This window comes from Colletotrichum truncatum (assembly GCF_014235925.2).
Source record: "Colletotrichum truncatum strain CMES1059 chromosome Unknown Contig_0002, whole genome shotgun sequence".
Lineage (NCBI taxonomy): Eukaryota > Fungi > Ascomycota > Sordariomycetes > Glomerellales > Glomerellaceae > Colletotrichum > Colletotrichum truncatum.
The window spans coordinates 3,484,501-3,503,851 of record NW_027222399.1 but is presented as its reverse complement, the minus strand read 5'-3'; the positions used below and the strand labels follow the sequence as shown (position 1 = coordinate 3,503,851).

The 19,351-nt window shown below is 50.8% G+C and overlaps 7 protein-coding genes across 7 annotated transcripts; 4 read left to right on the top strand and 3 right to left on the bottom strand.

The window, feature by feature from the left end:
• Positions 1-268: 268 nt before the first annotated feature.
• CTRU02_203895 (isoflavone reductase family protein (NmrA-like family protein)) lies at positions 269-1,183 on the top strand (the record flags this gene model as incomplete). The annotated part of the gene is made up of 1 exon (XM_036722471.1): positions 269-1,183. One exon carries the CDS (start codon positions 269-271, stop codon positions 1,181-1,183), a length of 915 nt encoding a protein of 304 aa, XP_036586077.1.
• Positions 1,184-3,293: 2,110 nt separating this feature from the next.
• On the bottom strand, positions 3,294-6,331 carry CTRU02_203894 (phytanoyl- dioxygenase; the record flags this gene model as incomplete). The annotated part of the gene is made up of 9 exons (XM_070204280.1): positions 3,294-3,916; positions 3,967-4,364; positions 4,689-4,755; positions 4,807-5,025; positions 5,076-5,492; positions 5,542-5,922; positions 5,971-6,016; positions 6,138-6,166; positions 6,307-6,331. The coding sequence occupies 9 exons, from the start codon at positions 6,329-6,331 to the stop codon at positions 3,294-3,296; spliced, it is 2,205 nt and encodes a 734-aa protein (XP_070062043.1).
• Positions 6,332-6,945: 614 nt separating this feature from the next.
• CTRU02_203893 (uncharacterized protein) lies at positions 6,946-7,458 on the top strand (the record flags this gene model as incomplete). Its single annotated transcript, XM_036722468.1, has 1 exon — positions 6,946-7,458. The coding sequence occupies one exon, from the start codon at positions 6,946-6,948 to the stop codon at positions 7,456-7,458; it is 513 nt and encodes a 170-aa protein (XP_036586074.1).
• A 266-nt stretch (positions 7,459-7,724) lies between these two features.
• CTRU02_203892 (alpha beta hydrolase fold protein) lies at positions 7,725-8,666 on the bottom strand (the record flags this gene model as incomplete). Its single annotated transcript, XM_036722467.1, has 1 exon — positions 7,725-8,666. The coding sequence occupies one exon, from the start codon at positions 8,664-8,666 to the stop codon at positions 7,725-7,727; it is 942 nt and encodes a 313-aa protein (XP_036586073.1).
• CTRU02_203891 (uncharacterized protein) lies at positions 7,797-8,705 on the top strand (the record flags this gene model as incomplete). The annotated part of the gene is made up of 1 exon (XM_070204279.1): positions 7,797-8,705. The coding sequence occupies one exon, from the start codon at positions 7,797-7,799 to the stop codon at positions 8,703-8,705; it is 909 nt and encodes a 302-aa protein (XP_070062042.1).
• A 777-nt stretch (positions 8,706-9,482) lies between these two features.
• On the bottom strand, positions 9,483-10,599 carry CTRU02_203890 (putative short-chain dehydrogenase; the record flags this gene model as incomplete). Its single annotated transcript, XM_070204278.1, has 3 exons — positions 9,483-10,048; positions 10,100-10,148; positions 10,195-10,599. 3 exons carry the CDS (start codon positions 10,597-10,599, stop codon positions 9,483-9,485), a joined length of 1,020 nt encoding a protein of 339 aa, XP_070062041.1.
• A 3,514-nt stretch (positions 10,600-14,113) lies between these two features.
• On the top strand, positions 14,114-15,468 carry CTRU02_203889 (arrestin domain-containing protein; the record flags this gene model as incomplete). Its single annotated transcript, XM_036722465.1, has 3 exons — positions 14,114-14,191; positions 14,289-15,173; positions 15,226-15,468. The coding sequence occupies 3 exons, from the start codon at positions 14,114-14,116 to the stop codon at positions 15,466-15,468; spliced, it is 1,206 nt and encodes a 401-aa protein (XP_036586071.1).
• Positions 15,469-19,351: the final 3,883 nt, after the last annotated feature.

Below are 19,351 nucleotides of genomic sequence, written 5' to 3'. Positions count from 1 at the left end.
ATCAATAGTATTGAGTGGTTCAAACGGCATGTTGACTGAGTAAGCAAGTGACATCTGGGCTGTATCATGTTCACTAATCGCGAAAACACCACGATCACTAATGCTGCTGACAACTTCCACGATGCTCTCAACGACATATACTTCGTTTCAAATATTCAATATAAATAGATAATGATAGCCTCTACCATAGATGTAATATTTCACACAAGAAAGTACCCTAACAACACTGTAATCCCCTAAAACACTTCCTCACCACAAAGAGTCCAATATGAGCTCGTCAAAAATCACCAATGTGTTAGTCGTCGGAGCCAATGGCAATGTCGGCAAATCAGCAATCAAAGCCCTGCTAGATGAGAAATTCAACGTCTCCGGATTGACCCGAGATTCCTCCACCGCAGTTCTACCAGAAGGCGTCAAACACCTCAAGACAGATTTCTCCGAAGAATCTCTGGTCGAAGCCTTCACCAACCAAGACGCCGTCATCAGCACAATCTCCGGTATCCAACCAGGCGGCTCCTTGACCATTCAAAACGTGCTCGTAGACGTAGCCATCAAGGCGGGCGTCAAGATCTTCGTGCCCTCCGAATACGGAATTGACACCTCGGACCCTTCGGCGTCAAAATTCATCCCGTTCCTCTCCGACAAGATCGAGACCCTCAACTACCTGAAGGAACGCGAGGACAAAATCTCCTGGACGGCACTGGTAACCGGCGCCATGTTCGACTGGGGCCTTAACATCCCTGGTTTCGGAGGCTGGAACGTGGCGGCGCGGACTGTGACCATCTTCGACGGCGGCGACACGCCCTATGAGGCGACGAACCTTGATCAGGTCGGCAGGGCTATCGCAAAGAGCTTGAAGAAGCCGGGGCTCACAAGGAACCAATATGTCTATGCCAACAGTTTCACGATTACCCAGAATGAGACCCTGAAGGCTCTTGAGAAGGCCACGGGTGATAAGTTTGCCGTGTCTCAAGGTACTGTTGATGAGCTGTGGCAGGAGGGCGCCTCGCAGGTTGAGAATGGTCAGCCCCTTGGTACGTTGGCCATGGTCGCCGGTGCGACTTATGGTAAAGGTGGATTGTCGCGTTTTTCGGTGACCAAAGGGTTATGGAATGAGAGGCTTGGCCTGCCTCAAGAGAATCTGGAGGAGTTCATCCGTGAATATGTAGCGGGAAAGAAATGAGTGACTGAAGATGTTAATATAATTTACTTGGAGTTTCTTGAATTATTATGCTACCTGTTACAAATCTGTTAGTATTGTTGCGATTTGGTATGTCCATGCTATTCAATGCCACCTCGACACTCGCTAGCTATGAAGCCGTTCTTAACAGTCTAGGCATCTAATGGCTTGAATATGCCATAGCAATACGCCAGTCAACTGTCCACTCTCACAGATTGAGTCAAAACACTCCTTAAGACAGCGCTATCAAACTCAGTTGTCGCTATAGTATAGAAGCCAACTATTTTGTGATTCGTGAGATCTGCATGCAGGGAGACTGTCAGCCTAACAACAAAGACTGTCCTCAGCAAAATGTATTTGGTTTTGATGTGTCAACTTTTCGACATCGAAGCTACATCACAGCGTTTTCCCCCAACTTGCGCCAAGTATTTATACGCATTGAGAACACCATGAAATGGGCGGAATAGGCTTTGTATAACAGCAATATAAGACAAAGATCACAGATATCGTACAAAAGATTTATATTCTCTCCAGCTGCGGCATGACTAAAGAAACATGAACATCAAGCTATGCAATAGGCTTTCCAAAACAGACACTATCAAAGTAAGGAGCAAGGGGAGAATGAGGATGTGTCACAGGCTTCTCAGTGTTTTATTATCCATGTCCTCTACTTCATGTCTCAACCCTATCCCTTTTATGCCCTGCTTCAACAGGTTCTGCCTACAGCCAATCTACAACACTGAGAGTCAAGACCAGGCCAAAGCACCCACATCAATTGCCATGGGATTCAATGACATCGTTGTTGGTTCGCATATCTCAGCATGAGATGCTTGAAATCGCGGCGTCTCGAAATAAGATGCTGGAGAGGTTGTTGACAAAGTAAGGGAGGGATTGATATGGTTAGAATTCCGCGTGACTGAATCAGTCGTCGCGGGCGAGTCTGTGTTTTTCCAGTTGTTCGTTTGGATATGAACTTGTGTAAGTGGCGTGGTGTACTCATCATCACCTTCGACAGATACTGTATCAGACTCGAGGACGTTGTTTTTTATGTCTTCTGGATCGTAGGAGACTAAAAGAGTGTTGTCTAGTCTCCTAGGGTCCATACATATCTGCCTACATTCGCGTGGGTACTGGCGAAAATTTGGGTTTTGCCAACAAAGATCGTCAGCAAAGATCCCTTCTGGAGGCAGACGGTCCTCTTCGGCGTCTGAAGAGCTGTTCTGTGGTTGGTTGATGTGACTTCCATGAAAAAGTCCAGGCAATAAGCAGGCATCTTCGTCGTTTGTGCGTCCGAGCCAACGATGACTGGTTAAATGACGACCATGATAGTTGAAATGTATGTGGAAACCGCGGGATCAAGATCCCGCGAGTTTCTACGTACAGAATAATATGTTGACTTGTTCTGAAACGAAAGCAAATTTTAGCAATACGAAGATAAACATTCATGTAGTCGCATTAGTGGCTTACTCTAAGTGAAGCAGGTAACCCAAAAATGTGTGTAGTATGAACTTGGACTGCTTGCTAGCAAAGATGGGACCTAGGAGAGCCGCTAAGCCCTACCAGGTCCTGACGAGTTTCAAAGGTCATTGATGCTGAGTTGTAAGTGCTAACTCGCTTCTCAGGGTGAAGGCTCAGTACCCTTTATACTGGTTTCGAGCCCAAGTGAGTCTGACAGCCTGATTGTCACCAAACGGGCCGTAAACCGCATTCCCACAAGCCTATTTGCTTGGCCTCAATTGTCCGCCTCATTATCGAGCACAGCTGCGATCCCTTGCATGTTCTTGTCAGATGTGGCAGCCAGTTATTGAATCGGGATGTTTCTTGCATATTGGAAGATGAGGCCAATCCAATCACAAGCGGCAGTGGACGTGGCGAGCAGGGCGCATGCATGTAGATCCGGCCAGGCTCCTGTTGCTTGCTATGCTGAATGATAAAAGAGTACTAGCATTTGCATCGTAAGGCAACTTTCCAAGAATTACAGAGTCTGGAAATGTGGTGCGCAATGAGGCAACCAGATGCCAGAAAAGTAACCGACATGTTCTTACATCAAACACGGCCGCATTCGAAACTAGCGCTGCTGTCAATGGCCATCAATAAAAATAAGAGCCGGTATTCATTTATCCTGATCAAAGTCATAGCTATTCCCGAATCCCCTGTTCAGATACGACCCCAAAGCCTCCGCTTTCCTCATCCAATCCACCGGGATCTCCAATTGCGACTCCAATCCCGCAAGGAGAGGCTTCATGTCCTCCCCAAACTGGAGCCTCATTGGGTTCCGATACCAAGGCGCAAAATGAATCATTGCAAGCATGACCCTCACATCTGAACTCATGTTCGGCATTCCAGCGTGCCACAACCTCAAGTCGCGGAGTATGATGCTCCCTTTCTTCACCTCAGGCTGCGCGGGGCCCCTCACGTCGCGCCTCTGAGCGAGCAGGTCCTCTCTGATGCGCCCACTAGCCCGCTCGCCATGCTTACCTTCCTGCGCCGAGACGTCTGCGGCGTGCGTGCCGAGCCAGACCTCCGTGGACCCATTCTCGGGCGTCATGGCTACAAGCGGGACGTTGACTACAAGTGCGAAGGGGTGCGACGGATGCGCGAAATCGGCGTCCGAGTGCACTGGTTGTCTCTGGGGCGAGGAGCCGGGGAGAGGAGGCATGGCTGAGTTGGCGGAGCAAAAGGTCCATTTTGGACGGGGACCAAGGACGTTGGAGGTGATTTGGGTCGCGATGGGGTCTGTTGTCTTGTCAGTTTACATGCACTTGAGTTGATGAGTGAGACCATACTGGCGAATATAGACTTGTAAAAGTAATCGGCCACCGGCGGAGGATCTTGTTGGAGGTTGCCTTGGTTGTAGTTGAACGGCCCTTTGTCGCCAAGCGATTGGAGATATCGCGCGTCTTTCACCATCTTTTCGTTCAGGGCATCAAGCTCGTCGTGAGGTACAACATTCTCAACAACGACAAGACCATCGGAGTGTAATTGTCGAACAGCGATCTCAAGGTTTCGTGGCGCTAGAAGGTTGTTGCGTACTTCGGCATCTGAGGGGCGGATGACAACAGGGTGGGTTGGCGGAGGTTGTCGTGTAAGTGACGCCAGGGTCCTCCGGCCTGTGAAGGAGAAAGCTGGCCGCTGGCGGAGCAGGGAACATGCTGTTTGTGAGAGCGTCTTCATTGTAATGAATCTGTTGAGTAGAAGAGGGCTTAGCGACACATCCCAAGACGCAACAGAGTGACACTCGTGCATATATACTTGGAGAGCGAGGTTGCGGTTACCCCAATCCCGAGCTCGGGTTTGGCCCCCAAGACCCGCCAAACCCGAGCTCGGGATATGTTTCCCTGCCTGGTCAATGGCTGACCCCAGACTGCAACTAAACTTCCCCAGACCTCCACAGATGGCTTACTATATCGTTTATAATTCGTTGATGCTTTAGGATGTTGCAGGGATTGATCCACTCCATTCAACTTGTAAGTCTGAAATGAGTCGCTGGACTGGCCACCCGATCGACCGCTTAGACCCCATGAGACGGCGTATTAGCTCTCGCTGGGAGGCTTCCCCACGGATGAATTTTGCGCCTGCTCTTATCGTTAGTGTTGATCAACTCAGAATTCTTCCACAAAGTTTACAAAATGCGATCGGGCCAAAAGAATTGACGAGAACCGAAGGCGTGTTGGCGGTAAATGCTATGCCGCAGACATCGTGGGCAACGCTTTCCAGGATATCTTCCCTCGTGTTGCCTGTCCCATGCGAGTCTCCCAACAAAGCCTTCAAGTCTAAAAGTTTCTCTGGTGTTGCCTGGGTGCAGATTATGGTTACGCAAACGAGTTGGTAGTGTAATGCCGCTGCTGAAAAACACTTAGCCTGGCATCTTCTGGCGCATCAACAACAGACCTACCATGACAGCCTTTGAGCATCCATATAGAAGGCAGGGTAAGGCCTAGTCCACGTTCTTCTCTTGAAAAAGGTCTGAACCGACTTGGCAGGCTCAAGGACCAGGTGCGAAGCATGTCGAAGAGGAGAGCCCAGTTCTGTTCGGTGATGGTGCTTGCAAAGCATGAGTTGATGATACGGCCGAGAATAAGCGACACTGTATTCAAATAACTGTGGTCGTTGTGATGATGATTCGGCAGGGGCATTTGATCCAAGTCTATTTTAAGAGGACATCGCTGGAATAGGCTGAAAGTAATGTCTTCGCGAAGATAATTCCAGAATCCCGCGGTTCTCATTCCAGATCCTAGGTAGTCTACGAGGGGGCTCCGGTAGGCTGCTAATGAATAGGCACCTTGAAGATGTCTATTAGGATCGACCTCTTCTATTTAACAGTCAGCTTCAGCCTCAACCTCAAAAATTCACAGGCATACCGCTGAGAATCTCATAAGAACGCAGAAGACACACAGAGGCGAGCGCTAACCCCTGGGTGTTTGCTTCATCATCCTCATCGTCTTTAAGCTCAATCAAAAGTCGTACGCAATGACCGTGGTAGAACTCAGCTGCTGCTCTGGCTGAAGGGGCAGTTGTCTGGCTGATGTGTACCGCAGAAAGGGCCAGAATGGCAGCGAAAGGTAGAGGGTTCTCTAATGCTGTTTCAGGAAGGTTCGTACCAAATAGCTGTAAGCTATCGCTGAGGTCGTACCACGGCGCGAGGTTGGTAATGTAGTGATAGAAGTAACGTGCCACCGAAGGGTTTTGCAGAGCACTGCGAGGGTCCTTTGGTGAAGGAAACGGCCCTGGAATTGCAGTTTCTATTACTCGATTAGTTGGGGTTTACACCAATAACTCACGACTCTTACTCGTACGCCCCGTCCCAGCTTCGTCTTCCTGGCTCCTGTTGTGGAACTGTGCGGGAGTCGGACTACGGTCGCAGTAGCGATTTGCCTTGGAACACCTTTGACAAATTGGAATCGCCTCATCGCCTGTCTTGTGTCAAATGAAAGTCCCACTTGGCCATGAACCTTACATTTGATTTTGCGGACACGGCAAGTGTTGCTACATTTACCAACTCAAGATATTAGAATGCTCGCAAACGGACGAGATGGCGCGGCCTGAACTACGTACCACGCTGTCCATTGTCAGTCTTCATCAACCACTTATAAGCTATTATGTTAAAACATGACCGAATGTCTTACCTGCTTGATTAAAAATACGAGGCATTATGGCCGTGTAGTGGCGATCAATTGGACACCAAAGTTCCGACAGTGTGGGGAATAGAACTTTGGTGATGACCGTGCCGCAGGCTCGTGAGCGAACTACTGGCTCGCGGGTGAAGTTAGTGGATGAGAAAGGTCAGATAATCTGAAAGGGGACATTTTCTGCCACCGGATGTCGGCGCTAAGAACCCGACCATGGGGAACCTTCGGCTGCCGCGCCCCGCCGCATCGGAGCAGCGGGGCCATGGCCTCAGATCGCCCGGGAAGTCTGGCCGGATTGCTTGCAGTCGTGCTTCCTCAGCACTAAGATCGCCTAGCCTCAAAATGAGCAGGATACGGTCTCGTGTCAGCCTTATATATTGCATTATAGCCCCTCGATCGCCCGACAACATACGAATGCGTGGTAGATATATTTACAGAATGGCTTGAAGGATCCGAGGTGAGGGCAACAACAAAGAACCAATTGAACCAGGGAAAACCCGTTATATTGTAAGGCAAAAATTCACAGGTTTTCTATTTAAGTTGAACAGAAATCCACGAAATATCGTTAAGGAGTTTTATCATCACGATATTCCTCAATCAAGACCCTTAAACTTTTCAACCGGCATCACCTTCAAAATGCTTATGCAAATTTTCATCAAGACCATCATCTGCGTCACAGCAGCAACGGCCACCAGTCTCCCTATTAAATCCAGAGCAATCACCAGCCCCTTCCGCCTTAGAGCCAACGTGAAAGGCTTCGACCTCACGCCCTCCCTCCAGGGCCAAGAGCTCTCTTACACCCCCAACGCCGACTGCATTGCGGATATCACCTTTGCTCCAGCAGGTCAGGGATCTTTGTTTTATACGACGGGAGACACCGTCAAGGTGTTTCACTTTTCCGACGACTCTTCGCCATCGGCCGGGCTGATCGTTACACCTGGAGGAACCGCGACGGTGCCGAGCCTGAATATCGTACAGCTGCAGTGCCAAGCGGGTACCACTGGCGTCACGGTTACCACGGAGGGACTGCAGTATCAAGGCGGCGCATGGATGGCGTGCTTTAGGGACGGCGCCATTGTATTGAGCTTCAAGCAGGCTGGTCAGAGAACGCTTCTCGGCTGTGCAGACGTCGAGGTCCTTCCTATCTGAGTTGACATTCAGATCGACATCAATAGCCCTCCAAGGACACTTTCCGGGGTTTACCAGAACTGCGATTAGCTCAAAAATATGCCTACATTGATAGAGACAAGGAAGCCAGGAAGATAGAAATGACAGTGTGATTTATTTAGAAGCACATTCGCCTCTTTCCGCATAACTTTTGACGTGTTTGTAACAGGTCGAACTTGGCTGATTTCCATGTTCCCTTTTTTCCCTTTTCCGGACCGCTGGTCTTCGGTTTTCCACTCTCAAACAACTCATCGCGTGCATAGATCCACAAAGTCGCCAATCTCCTTGTTAAACCGCTCCGGCTCTTCATAAAACAGCCAATGCCCCGACTCAAAAACAGACTCCTTCGCCAGTCCAGGCCTATTCTTCTCAACTCGTCTCACCGTCTCCAACATACCCTCCAGCGGGAAACACCCGGACCGCCGGCCCGCCATCACCAGCGTCGGCACGCTAATCATCTCAATCGCCTCGCGGTGATCATACCGCGTGTGGTCCGCCAGAAGCCTCGCCAGCCACGTCTGATCGCACAAAGCACTGATGCGAGTGAAGAACTCCTCGTCCTGCTTCCTCTTCTCCGGCGAGACGTCGTCCTTGGGGTCCGGCTTGGCGCGGTAACCGAGACACCCGTCAACAAGGTCGACGTGCGCGGCCTTGGAGTCGTTGATCCAGAACTTCTGCGCGCCGAGCATGCTCTTCTCGTCGAAGCAGCCCGTGTGCGCCTTGCTCTCGTCCCACCCGTCGAACTCGGAGCGGTCCTGCAGCGGCGCCTGGTCGACGAAGACGAAGCCGGAAAAGTCCGCGCACCCGAAGAGCTCGACGTACGTCCAGAGCACCGCGGCACCGATCGAGCATCCGACGGGCACGATGTGCGCTTGCGGCGCCGCGAGGCGGAGGTGAGCTACGAGGTTGTGCAGGTCCGCCGCCAAGCGGGCGACGTGGTAGCCGCCGCGAGTTCGGTCGGAGTCGCCGTGTCCGCGCATGTCGGGTGCCACGACCCAGAGGCCGCGGGAGATGAGCGGTTGGAAGTTGCGATGAAAGTACTCGCTGGAGCCGCTGAAGCCGTGCATGAGGAGCACGCACTGCGTCGCGGAGGTGGCTCCGCCGTCGGTGAGAGACAAGGAGGATTGGAAGGCGAGCTTGCAACCGTCATTGGCGCCGCAGTGGGCGTAGTGCATGCCCGTGGTCGCCATTTTTTTGAGGTGTATAAAATCGGTGAGAATGGGATGTGATGAAAGAGAATTGATGACTTTCGAGCATGGTTGATTATCGGGGGGTGAGAGGACGTCATGGCGACGGTGGGGGGACGTTTTCTGTTGGTGGGGCCGCTGCGGGTTGCGGGGGCGGAGGTGGCGGCGGCCCGTCACTAGCGGCGGCGATCGGGCCTGTCGCCGGTAGCTCTGAGGTTTGTGCTCATTACGAGGGAGGTGTCAAAGTCACGCCTTTTTCGTGTCTGGCAGTTCAGCCAACGTGGCGGTCGATTACGAAAAGCCGTCAGCCATGACGAGTCTGTTTCGGTTGAGGTTTCTCTGTTTGAGAAGAGTATTTACCTGAGACACGGCCTCACAATGAAGTGGGTAGCACTTTTGGAAAACCTGGTTCGAAAATACATCAAACGTTTCGGATGACTGTTGTCTCCTGGAACTCTTTGGCTTTTACAGCTTGTTGCTACATCTACCCACGCGTTTTTGAGCATTGACTATCATGCTAGCGGTAGTTGTGCACTCACATGCATCCCGTAAGCCTCATAACAAATGACCCTTGTTAGGCTTCAACAGATCGGATTATTGAGTTTACTAATTCATTTGAACATACGCACTGCGTATGTATTTGCAGTGATATGCAACTTGCCGTTGTGGAAAAGGGCCGTTTCAACCAGTAACACAGCGTGCCCGCGTTGTACAACACCGTTGTACGTCACATTCTCATGGTCCACAGAAGCTGTTATCGTGGTACAGTCAGCGATACCATTATAAATTCCCAGCGATCTCTATTAATTTATAATCCCCTCACGCGTCATCCTCAAGACCTACGAGCTTAAGACTTTCAACCCAAAGTTTCTTCTCCGTTGGCGGATCGAACGCAGGCGCAATGTATCCCGGTCCTCCAGGTCCGACATCCGGCGCGGCCTGCTCCGCAACTCCGACGTTCTCAAGATATTTGCCACCTAGGCCCTCCAGCTCCTTGGCAACCGCAGCCCAGACAGACGTAGCGGCGCCTTGGGAGGTGCTCTTAAGGAATAGCTGCACCTCGGGCCTCTCAATCATCTTCTGCAGCTCGGGAGCGTACCGTTGCAAGGGAGTTTTGATACCGCCCGGATTCAAACTAAAGGCGTGGATGCCTTTAGGGCCGTAGCGGCGGTCGATTTCATTAGCGAAAAGAATGTTGGCAAGCTTGGACTGGCCGTAGGCGGCCCAGGGCTGGTACTCGATTTTGCTGTCAAAGTTGAAGTCTTCAAACTGAATCTTGCCCTGACGATGGCCGGTGGAAGAGACGGAGACGACGCGAGAGTTAAACTCTGGTGTGGCGGCGGCGAGGAGGGCGGGTTTCAAAAGTTGGAAGAGAAGGAAGTGACCTGAGATTCTGTGTTAGTTGGTGATTTCATGATGCAAGTGTTGAAACATACCCAGATGGTTTGTGCCGAATTGTGTCTCAAAGCCATCAACTGTTTTCCCCTTGGGGCAAGCCATGACACCTGGAAATACTGTTAGCTCATGTGACGCTCGCCGAGTGGAGATACAGACCTGCATTGTTTACGAGCACGTTGAGCTTCTCGGATTTGCTCAGAAACTCCTTGGCACCTTGACGCACACTGTCGAGGGAGCCAAGGTCCAGCTTAATAACCTCTACCTTGCCAGGCTTGCCGTCTGACAGAATATCTTTGGCGACTTCTTCGCCTTTGGCCACATCACGTACTGTAATATAGACATCGGCACCAGTGACGTGCAGTGCTCTAGCTGTCTCGGGACCGAGGCCTCCAGGGGAGCAGCCTGTAACAAGAGCCACTTTGCCAGCCCATTTTCCTACAAGATCTTGGTCCTCGACGACCTGGATAGCTGAAGGGCGAGCGTCTCCGGGCCCTTCAAACTTCTTGTGTTGTTCTAGATAGGGCGTTAGGCGGGACATTGCGCTGGAATGGGTACGAAAGTGGTTAGATGAAGAGAGATTGTTATTATGGCTGGGTGTGAATTCGGGTCGAACTAGGAACCGAATTGCCGGAATTGATGCTCTATTTAGACTGAAAATGGAGGAGGCTCTCATGCTCTTTTAAAAAATCATATGGTATTGCGGGGAAGGGGCGAAGAATGGACTTGACAAGCGAAGAGGTGACCGAAGGCACTGCGCATATTAGTTGGTTTTCTATGCTCCCATATGCAGGGCTCATGGAAACAACGGAGTTAAGACGTCCTCCTAGGGGCCAGTTAAGCTGGGATATTTTGTTTAACCTTAAAGCTCGCGTGGGGTTAGATTGGTAAGGTAAGGTAGTAAGGAGCATCAATGATGTAAGTGGACCTCGATATCGCACGAAAACACGCCACAATAATCAGTGGTAAGGGTTGGCAGGAGGAGGGGTCTGTTTCCCTCGTAATAGCATTCTTTCATCCATGGACATCGTGGCCCATAGCAACAGACACCAATCAATAGCCAGGAGACTCTGGGACAAAGTGACAAGCCGTCTGAGTAAGCCCAGCATGTCGTCCCTGGCTCATAATGATGCTGCAGCATGGGGATGTATGGTCAACGCTACAGGCAGGGTTTACATAAGTTTTGCAGAAGTGTATGCGTCATAGAGAGAATGTTTAGAAGAAGAGGCTCAACCGGGGTACGACTGACTTTCCGTTTTGGAAGGTGCCAACTACAACAACGGATTTAGGCGATAATGCAAGAACATGCAGTAATCCGTAGTTTCCGTAGCGACTTGCATATCAATAATTGATTGCTGGTTGCCTGGCACGTGATGATAAGATCTCAGTGCTAGGTCTGGTGATCCGTGCACGTAAATACCCCACTATTCCAGATTCATCCGTCCGGTGACCGTCCCATGTGCTTTCGGACTGTTGCTGTCGCAGCTGTTGCCTTGTCGCCTGAGCCCTGAAGCCTTGACACCAGATTCGGTTCAGTACCGAAGCCAGTCAGTGCCTCTAAATGCCCCCCCCCCCCCCAAGAAAAGAAAGGCTGGGAATCTCACCCCACATGGAATGCTGGCCGCCGTCCAGGATGCACAGGGCTGTGCAGGGCAAAGCTTCAGCGTTTCCAATTTCCAGGGACCATGGTTTGATTCCTAGGCACGGCGCGCTGTGGCTGGCCGTCTTCAGGGCGGTAGCCAGGGGGGTGAAGCCGCTGTCAGCAGGACGGACATGCCCCAAAATTCGACGCCAAACCTGCTACCCAACCATTCTTTTTTTATCTCTTTTTTCCAATACCCTTTTTCGGACCGGGTTGATGGCTTAAAGTACGTGCCTGGCGATGACGGAGGACTTGAAGCAAAAACGAGATGCGATGTGCGCCGCACCCGTTTGTTTGCGCGCAGCCGGTGCGACTCAATTCTTCAGACGTTGAAACACTACCGCGGCCGTTAATCTCCACGCTGATTCAAGTGCTTACCTGGGTCTTTGGTAGGTGCCTGCAAGGAATCACTTGTGGGTTGATTTGTCAGGCGGTCCTGCCTCCCGGAGCAGCCCAAGGGTATATGTCAGATCCCATCATGGCGAAATGCGGATATTACGCTTGGAAATGGAAGTGTTGACGACGAGCAAACTTAAATGGGGAAATATAGCATCGACAGAACACATCAGATGCCAGTTCAACCGCCATAACCCAAAATCCCATCTCTAATGCCCATGCTCCAGCGGCCTGCCAAAGTACCAAAGGTACCAACCTACTTGCTCTGTTTGCAACGGTACATGCCTCAAAGGTAGCTAAGGACGGATAATGTCTAACTTTTGGGTGTGTGGTAGGCTTCCCCGCAGCTCCCCTCCCTTCCAACCACCGCTATTCGTCCCAGCAATTCCTTGGGAGAGCTAAGCTGGCCCAGGTACTACGTAGTCTCTACTGTGTATGCTGCTCCCTGGTCCCGGACCACCACCCCATCCCAGCACCTCTTCCCGGTCGCGGCCGCTAATCCGAGTCAAATCAAAACAGAATCCAGAAACCAAGCTTCGTTGCGTTGTTGCTATCGCCCAGTATCCATATCCATGTCCACGTCCCATTCAGCGTTGGATACCTGTTGGTCCATTAACCAAAGCAAAAACTTCCTTGGAAGTGTTGCCCTTTCGCTCAGATACCGGTTATCCGACACGCAATCCATCACGATAGCCCCCATCAAAGTCGAGTGCTCAGCTCTGGCAGCTCTTCTTTTCTCTTCCCGAATGTCCTGAGTTCGGCGTAGACGAGGAGGCTGTACCTACTACCTTGTACCGATCCTCTCTCGCTAAACCCAGCAAGCCGATCCGCAGCTCAGCGGCTGAGTAGCAACCAAACCAATCACTGCCAACTTCGACACACCAAGAGGTGAAGCGGATCCCACACGGCGCAAACAAACAAATAGTCACCGTTGGTGGCCTTGTCTGCTGTATGCGTGTACGTGGTGTGGTGTGTACTGCGCTTCACAATACTGCACTGTTTGGCTCAGCACTACGGGCTATACTTGTCATCACCATCTTGTCGAATCTCCAGAAGCTGAGTGTGCGCCCACTACCGCAAGGAGAAAGAAAGAATCAGGGACAAGAAAGGCTACAAACAAGCGGCCAGATCAAGATCGATCAAGGGACCTGTGTATCCGAATCCCGCAATAAACACCCCCCCCCGGTCGGATTCGTACTTGTCCCCCCTTCCTACTACCTCCCGGTCAGGTCTAGGTCTCTCATCTCTCCACCGCACCCCTCAACCGCCAAGTCGTAAGTGCCACTTGCACGACTCCATTCGCAATCCACCTCTCGCATTCTCCTTCTCAAAGCTTCCCTGGCCTGATCTGACCGACGAGCCTTGCCCGCTCCTGCTGCTGAGTAGCGCCCTATTGTTGCTGCTGCTTATGGCCTTGGGAAGATCGATGCAGAAGCGAAAATAAGCTGCATCAGCCTGGACTGCAACCACTCAGAGCTACCCTGCCTCGCTCACGTTTTCCAGCTACACAAGACAACTTCTGCTACTTGGGGGCTGCTCGGCTACTCTCTTCTTCCATCCTCTGCCAAGCGTCTACCTACCCTCTCACACGCCCTCATCCAACGTTCACTTCGCGGCAGAGTACGACATCCCTCCATAATCACTTTCGACCTTTTTTTTTTGTTGCGCCCGTCCACCGTCGCTCTATTTTCTTGCCGGACTACGCACTACGTCGCCCATCCCCACAGCACCCGTCGTCCGCGGTACACAGGCCACAAACCGACTGCGAATCCGTCCATGTAATGCCGCCGCTTGGCCTCGCGCTCTGCTGCTCCTGCACGTCCCCGATAGCTTGGACATACTGCAACTGTCTCAACCCCCACCCACCAACAGGCGGCAACGCGCGCAGCGCCTAAGACGCACGACTGCCGCCCACGGCCACACATGAGAACCTCACCTCCATCATCCGCCAAACCTCTCCTCACCACTCCTCCGCCGAAAAGAGACACCCCGATTCAGATCTGGCGATTTAGCCAGCATGGCCGCCTTCGTGAGGGTTTCCGGTCCCCCCAACAGCAGCTTTCTTGTCGGTTACCCTGGCATTTCTGCGACGCTGGTACGTTTTGTCCCTCTCTTGCATGATGACGTCGGGAAGTTGGTGTCTGTGATCCTTTGCGCCTTGCTTACTGACACGAATTTCGTTCTCCATGTAGCCCCGAGTCGAAGGCAAAGTCGAAATCCGGCCCTCCCAGGGCTACTCCATGCCCGTTCCCATTTCGTTGGTGCGCATATGCCTACAGAGGAGAGAAACGATACACCCCGCCGCCGAGAATGTCGCAAAGAGACACCTGGGTACGCCGAGAAGGGAGACGACAGATGTGGTCGGTAAAGAGCTGTTGTTATTCAGATGCCAGTCAGGGAAAGAGGCCGAGAGCGTCATCGCGATGGACTTGCCCTTCGTCCTGTTTATACCGTTTGGGAGGGGCGGCGAGGAGACGAACCGACGAATACCCCCCGCATCACTACAACTACCAAGCCGAACGGCCGAAACATACTACGAGCTGGTCGTAACAGTGCAACAAGGCCACACGCTACAAAACAAATACTCTTTCCCCATACCGCTGCAGCGATACGACACCTTATCAACCTTTGGCATGTACAACAAGCCCGAATCGAGGCAAGTTAGCGACGCAAGCGTCGTAACGCTGGGCATCTCCGTTCCCAAGTGGAGCTATGGACCTCTCGACCCAATAACGGTTTATATTAAACTAGTACCAAACCCAGACTGGATGAAGAAAGCGTTAAAAGTCACGATTCAAAAGATCACCGTCGCCATCGAGGAAGAGATTACCTACAACCCGGAAGGCGACGAGCCGTCGAAGAAGGTTAACAAGATTGCGAAGAACCAACAAGTGGTAAATACGAGAATGCCCGAGGCTGGGTACGCTACAAACTTGGGACTAGTGTTCCCCTCCAAGGACTTGCGCGACCCGGATGGCATTATTCGCAGAGGGAAGCCAGCATTTCCGCTTTACGAAGTCACATCCTTCACGACGAGCTCAACATTATACAAAATTGAGTTCTTCTTGACTGTCAAGGTAAGGCATATCTGATTCGGCCGATACCGCTTGTATGCTCACCATATTCTAGGCGCAACTCAGCTCTACGAAGGATCTCACAGTTAGACAACCGTTGGTCATTTGCCCGATGGACCAGCAAGCATGCAAGGAGGAGATGGACGCCATTGAGCAGGCCGCGAAAGATGCGTCGCATGTTGACCCCAACAACCCCATGCTGCCGGCACGATTAATCGTCCTCTCAAATGATCGAGAATCATTAAAGACCCTGGGTTTGTGCTTGGTGGCAGGACAAAAGAAGCCGTTGATTGAGTGAAGGCGCTTGATAAATAAGGGCGAATGAACCGACTGTGTGGCGTGCATTCCGACGCCGGGCTGCGGGGTATGGGCCCAGCCGACCAGGAGCGGCCGCCATCTGCCCCGGCGGCGGCAAGCCACGGTCGGTTTGGCTGGTTGATGACATATCAGCCCCAGATTCAGCACCGGATTCGTAATGCCGCGGCCCGTGCAATAACAAACACGAGCAAGGCGTAACACGTACGCCTGGATGAAGAAGAACGCCGATGGAGAAGTAGAGTCTCGATGGTATAGGAATGCGGGTATTGAAAAAAAAAACACCGAATACCCTCGGCGGATGGTGTCTTGTTTTTAAGGAACCGAAGACTCTGTGCGCCGGCGCTTTCACAGCGCGGTTTAATCGGCAGGAACAGGTATCATCACGGCACGGCGTTGGCGGAGTGTTCCGGCTGAAGGATATTGGGAGACCAACGAGTAGGGGCCTTTCAGCATTTTGGCGGAGCGCGTTTGGACACGTTTTATGAGATGACGACCTGGCCGAAGCGGTTTGCGAGTTGCAATGGACGGAGGGGGATATTGTTTTACGTTGTATATATTACCTACGAATAGGAGTTGTAAAAGAGAAGCAACTCGGGGGTTAAACATAAATCCACACGAGCTACCCCATGTGCAACTTATGTGAGTTTTGAGCATATCCCTGGACTACCAGTTTATACCTACCATTATACCTTCCAGCCTAAATTAAATAACCCAAAGCTGATGACAAGAAGCTCTCTCAGTGACTTGAGTTTTGAGCCCCTGAAAGAGCCAGGCAAAAGTGAATAAACTCCCGAAGTGACACATGATCAAAAAGTTACTTGATGGAGACGAAATTCAAACTCTGGTGGATTTCCACCGCGTATTTGGGTATCAGAGACCTGAGGGCCGGCAGCCGGCAGCTGGGCGGCGAACGGGTCACTTGAAACAAGAATTCCGACTGTCCCAATAGGATGCTCTCGGCGGAGGTTTTTGATAAGAAACTGGCCCATTTTTTTTTTTTTTGAAATTGTTCTCTTGGAGACTGTAACCTCTGAAGTTGAGGTATCGAGCTCTGCATTGGTTGCGACTGAGGGTCAGGAACGGGACGGGGGGTGGTTCCTCTCACCTTCAAGACTATGTCTCAACTCGCGTACAAAGCAGGCATGCTGGTTTTGAGGACGTTACTATCGCTCAGCCTGTGAAGGTACATAATCAACTAGTTTGGCATAATCAGAGCTATGATATTCTCTTTTTCTTTCTGAATAGCCATTAAATTAGCTGTGTGATATTGTTTCTTCATTTTTGTTGTCGTCTGTAGAGTGTAAAAAAGATGTGAGGAGCCTTTGTTTCCCAGAGGCGACGGCTTGGTACGGGGTTGGGCATGGCTCGATGCGGTTTCGACCTTTAGGCCACATACTACCTTGTCGATGGTTTTCGTGGCAACACAATCATGCTTGTAAGGAAAAAGGTGCTTGCAAGGAGAGGGTGCTTCTGAGAATAAGGGCACTTGAACTCAAAAGAGTCAACCAGTATTGTGGCAGTCTGTGCATGCCTAGTACCCTGGAATTCGTATGCCGGCGAAGAACGTTTACCGCCAAAAGCGATTAAACTAGCCTCTCTTTGGCATTCTATGTTGATCAGCATACGTGACTGATGGTCCTTGTTCTGGTCTGTGTTCTTAAATGTTCGTGTTCGATAGATGTGTTGATTGAGGGCTCTTTCCTCTGCTTGTTGACAGAATAGCTGCGATCAGTATATTCTTATCAAAGTAAGACTATCGCAAATGTGACTATATACCATGCCTCGTTTCTTGATAAATCAGTCCCGACTGTATCGGTCGATACAGGTGAAGAGATGGTGCGAGGGAAGGAGAAAATATCAATCAGTCCTAGCTGTGTTAATCTGGGCGAAGAGATTGTGTAAGACTTCCTCTACGTATAGGCAGAAGAGGATGAATGATCTTTCCGAGTAGCGTTGTGAGATATCGGTGGCCAGGCGACATGGCATGCTTTTATATAACCATGTCGCCTGCTGCGTTGGCTTGACTTGAGAGGTTTTGGTTTGCCGCGGTGGTCAGTATGCCAAGCTAAAGCGCGCTATACCTACGATCAGCTTGTCGGTACCTAGCAAGGCATCCATCTAGATGACTAGTACCTTCTTTGTGAGCTTTGTTGGATGTAGTAACTAGGAGTGCATTTTTTTGTGATGAATCTCAGCCATGGCGTGGTTGTGGTTAAGCTTGACGGCTACTACTTATTATTGCAGGAGATTACTGTTGCTCATCTGAAGAAGCAACTAGCAAGCTGAGAGGCATGTAGGATGAGCTTTATCCTGTTGCGTAATAACAACCAGCAAGCGCGCGAGTACAAGTCCTAGTTGACTGAGTCAAACGGACACAGCACAACTTGACAAAAGTAAAGTTATCGGAAGGTGCCTTAGCTAAAAAGAACTTGAGAACTCTGATAGATGAAACATCCCCGTCCCAGACATGAGAGCGATAAACAACGATTAAAATAAAGAAAGAAAAAATGACAAAAATGATGGAGACGAGATTCGAACTCGCGCGGTTTCCCACAACGGTTTTGGGTACCAGTAAGATGGTTACCTAAACATTGCACCTTAACCACTCGGTCACTCCACCTTTTGTTGTAATACATTGTTTTGATCTAGATTATACAGGAAAAACCGAACCGTCGTCAGCGCTTTGCCTAGAAAGAGCCTGGAGGAACGAAGCGAATCCAGGGGCCGACTGCAGTCGCCGTACAGCCGGCGCAGAAAGTCTTGGCAGCCGCCGCCGCCGCCGCCGCCGCCGGGGCCCCTGCCCCTGGCGGCAGGCGGCTGCCGTTAGCCAAAACAGAAAACCAGACTATAATGAGGACTCGAACCCGCTGGAGCCCATCTTCCCAATTCCATAAAGTTTGCATTTTCTGTCCTAGAGCTCTTTTCCAATGGCATAATGGTCTAACACCGTCACCTGCCTATGGTGAAGTCTAGCTAGCTATGGCTAGATGGCAGAGGACCCTTGATGGGTACCCCCAGCCCTCCTCGCAGGGAATCACGTAAAGTAACAGCTCCCAGTCCAAAAGAAAGCAACATCCTCGTTGCATATCGATATCCTCCGATCCTGTGGTGCTTCGATAGCTACTCTGTCCTAGTATAAAGCATTACCCGTCGCAAATTAATCATATCCTAGCGCAAAACTAGCTCTGATTGTTCTAATTCCAGGTCGATCCTCATCCAAGATGAATCAACTATAAAGCTTTTACTCTCTAATTACCAACCCCCAGGAGTAACATCGTCACCGATGTCATCTCCAGAAATGTCATCTTCACCATTATCACTCTAATAGCCTGAGACTCGGGGACACGAAGATGAACGCTAGTAGGTTTGGATTTAAGAAGGCTATAGTTGGGCTAGACCGAGGCTAGGGCGGCTCGAGACGCTTTACGATTATTGTGGTTGGTGATGCGTGCCTCCGCAGCGACGAAAGGCTTAACGCTAGAGTATGGCTCGAGATTGTATGTAATCTCACGACGCTTATAGCGAGTACTGGCGACGACGTGGACGTTAGTAGGCGGTTCGATAGTGGCATCGGCAATCGGCAGTCTCGGTACTATTATCAGCATTAGTAGTTGCGATCGATCCTCTTAGACGAGACGGCTTAAAGGTCGTAGGGCTAACTAGCTTTAACTTATACTAGATATAATAGTAGGGTCCGTTATAGATCTTATAAAATCGAACTTATTAGACCTTATTATTCTTCCAGTTCTTCTAATCCTAAGTACTATATTCGTAATCTTCGTATCTATTTCTGCGGCCACATCCGCATCTGATCGCCGCTGGGCGGTCGCAACAGGGGCAGCAGTGTTGACCTTCTCTTAACT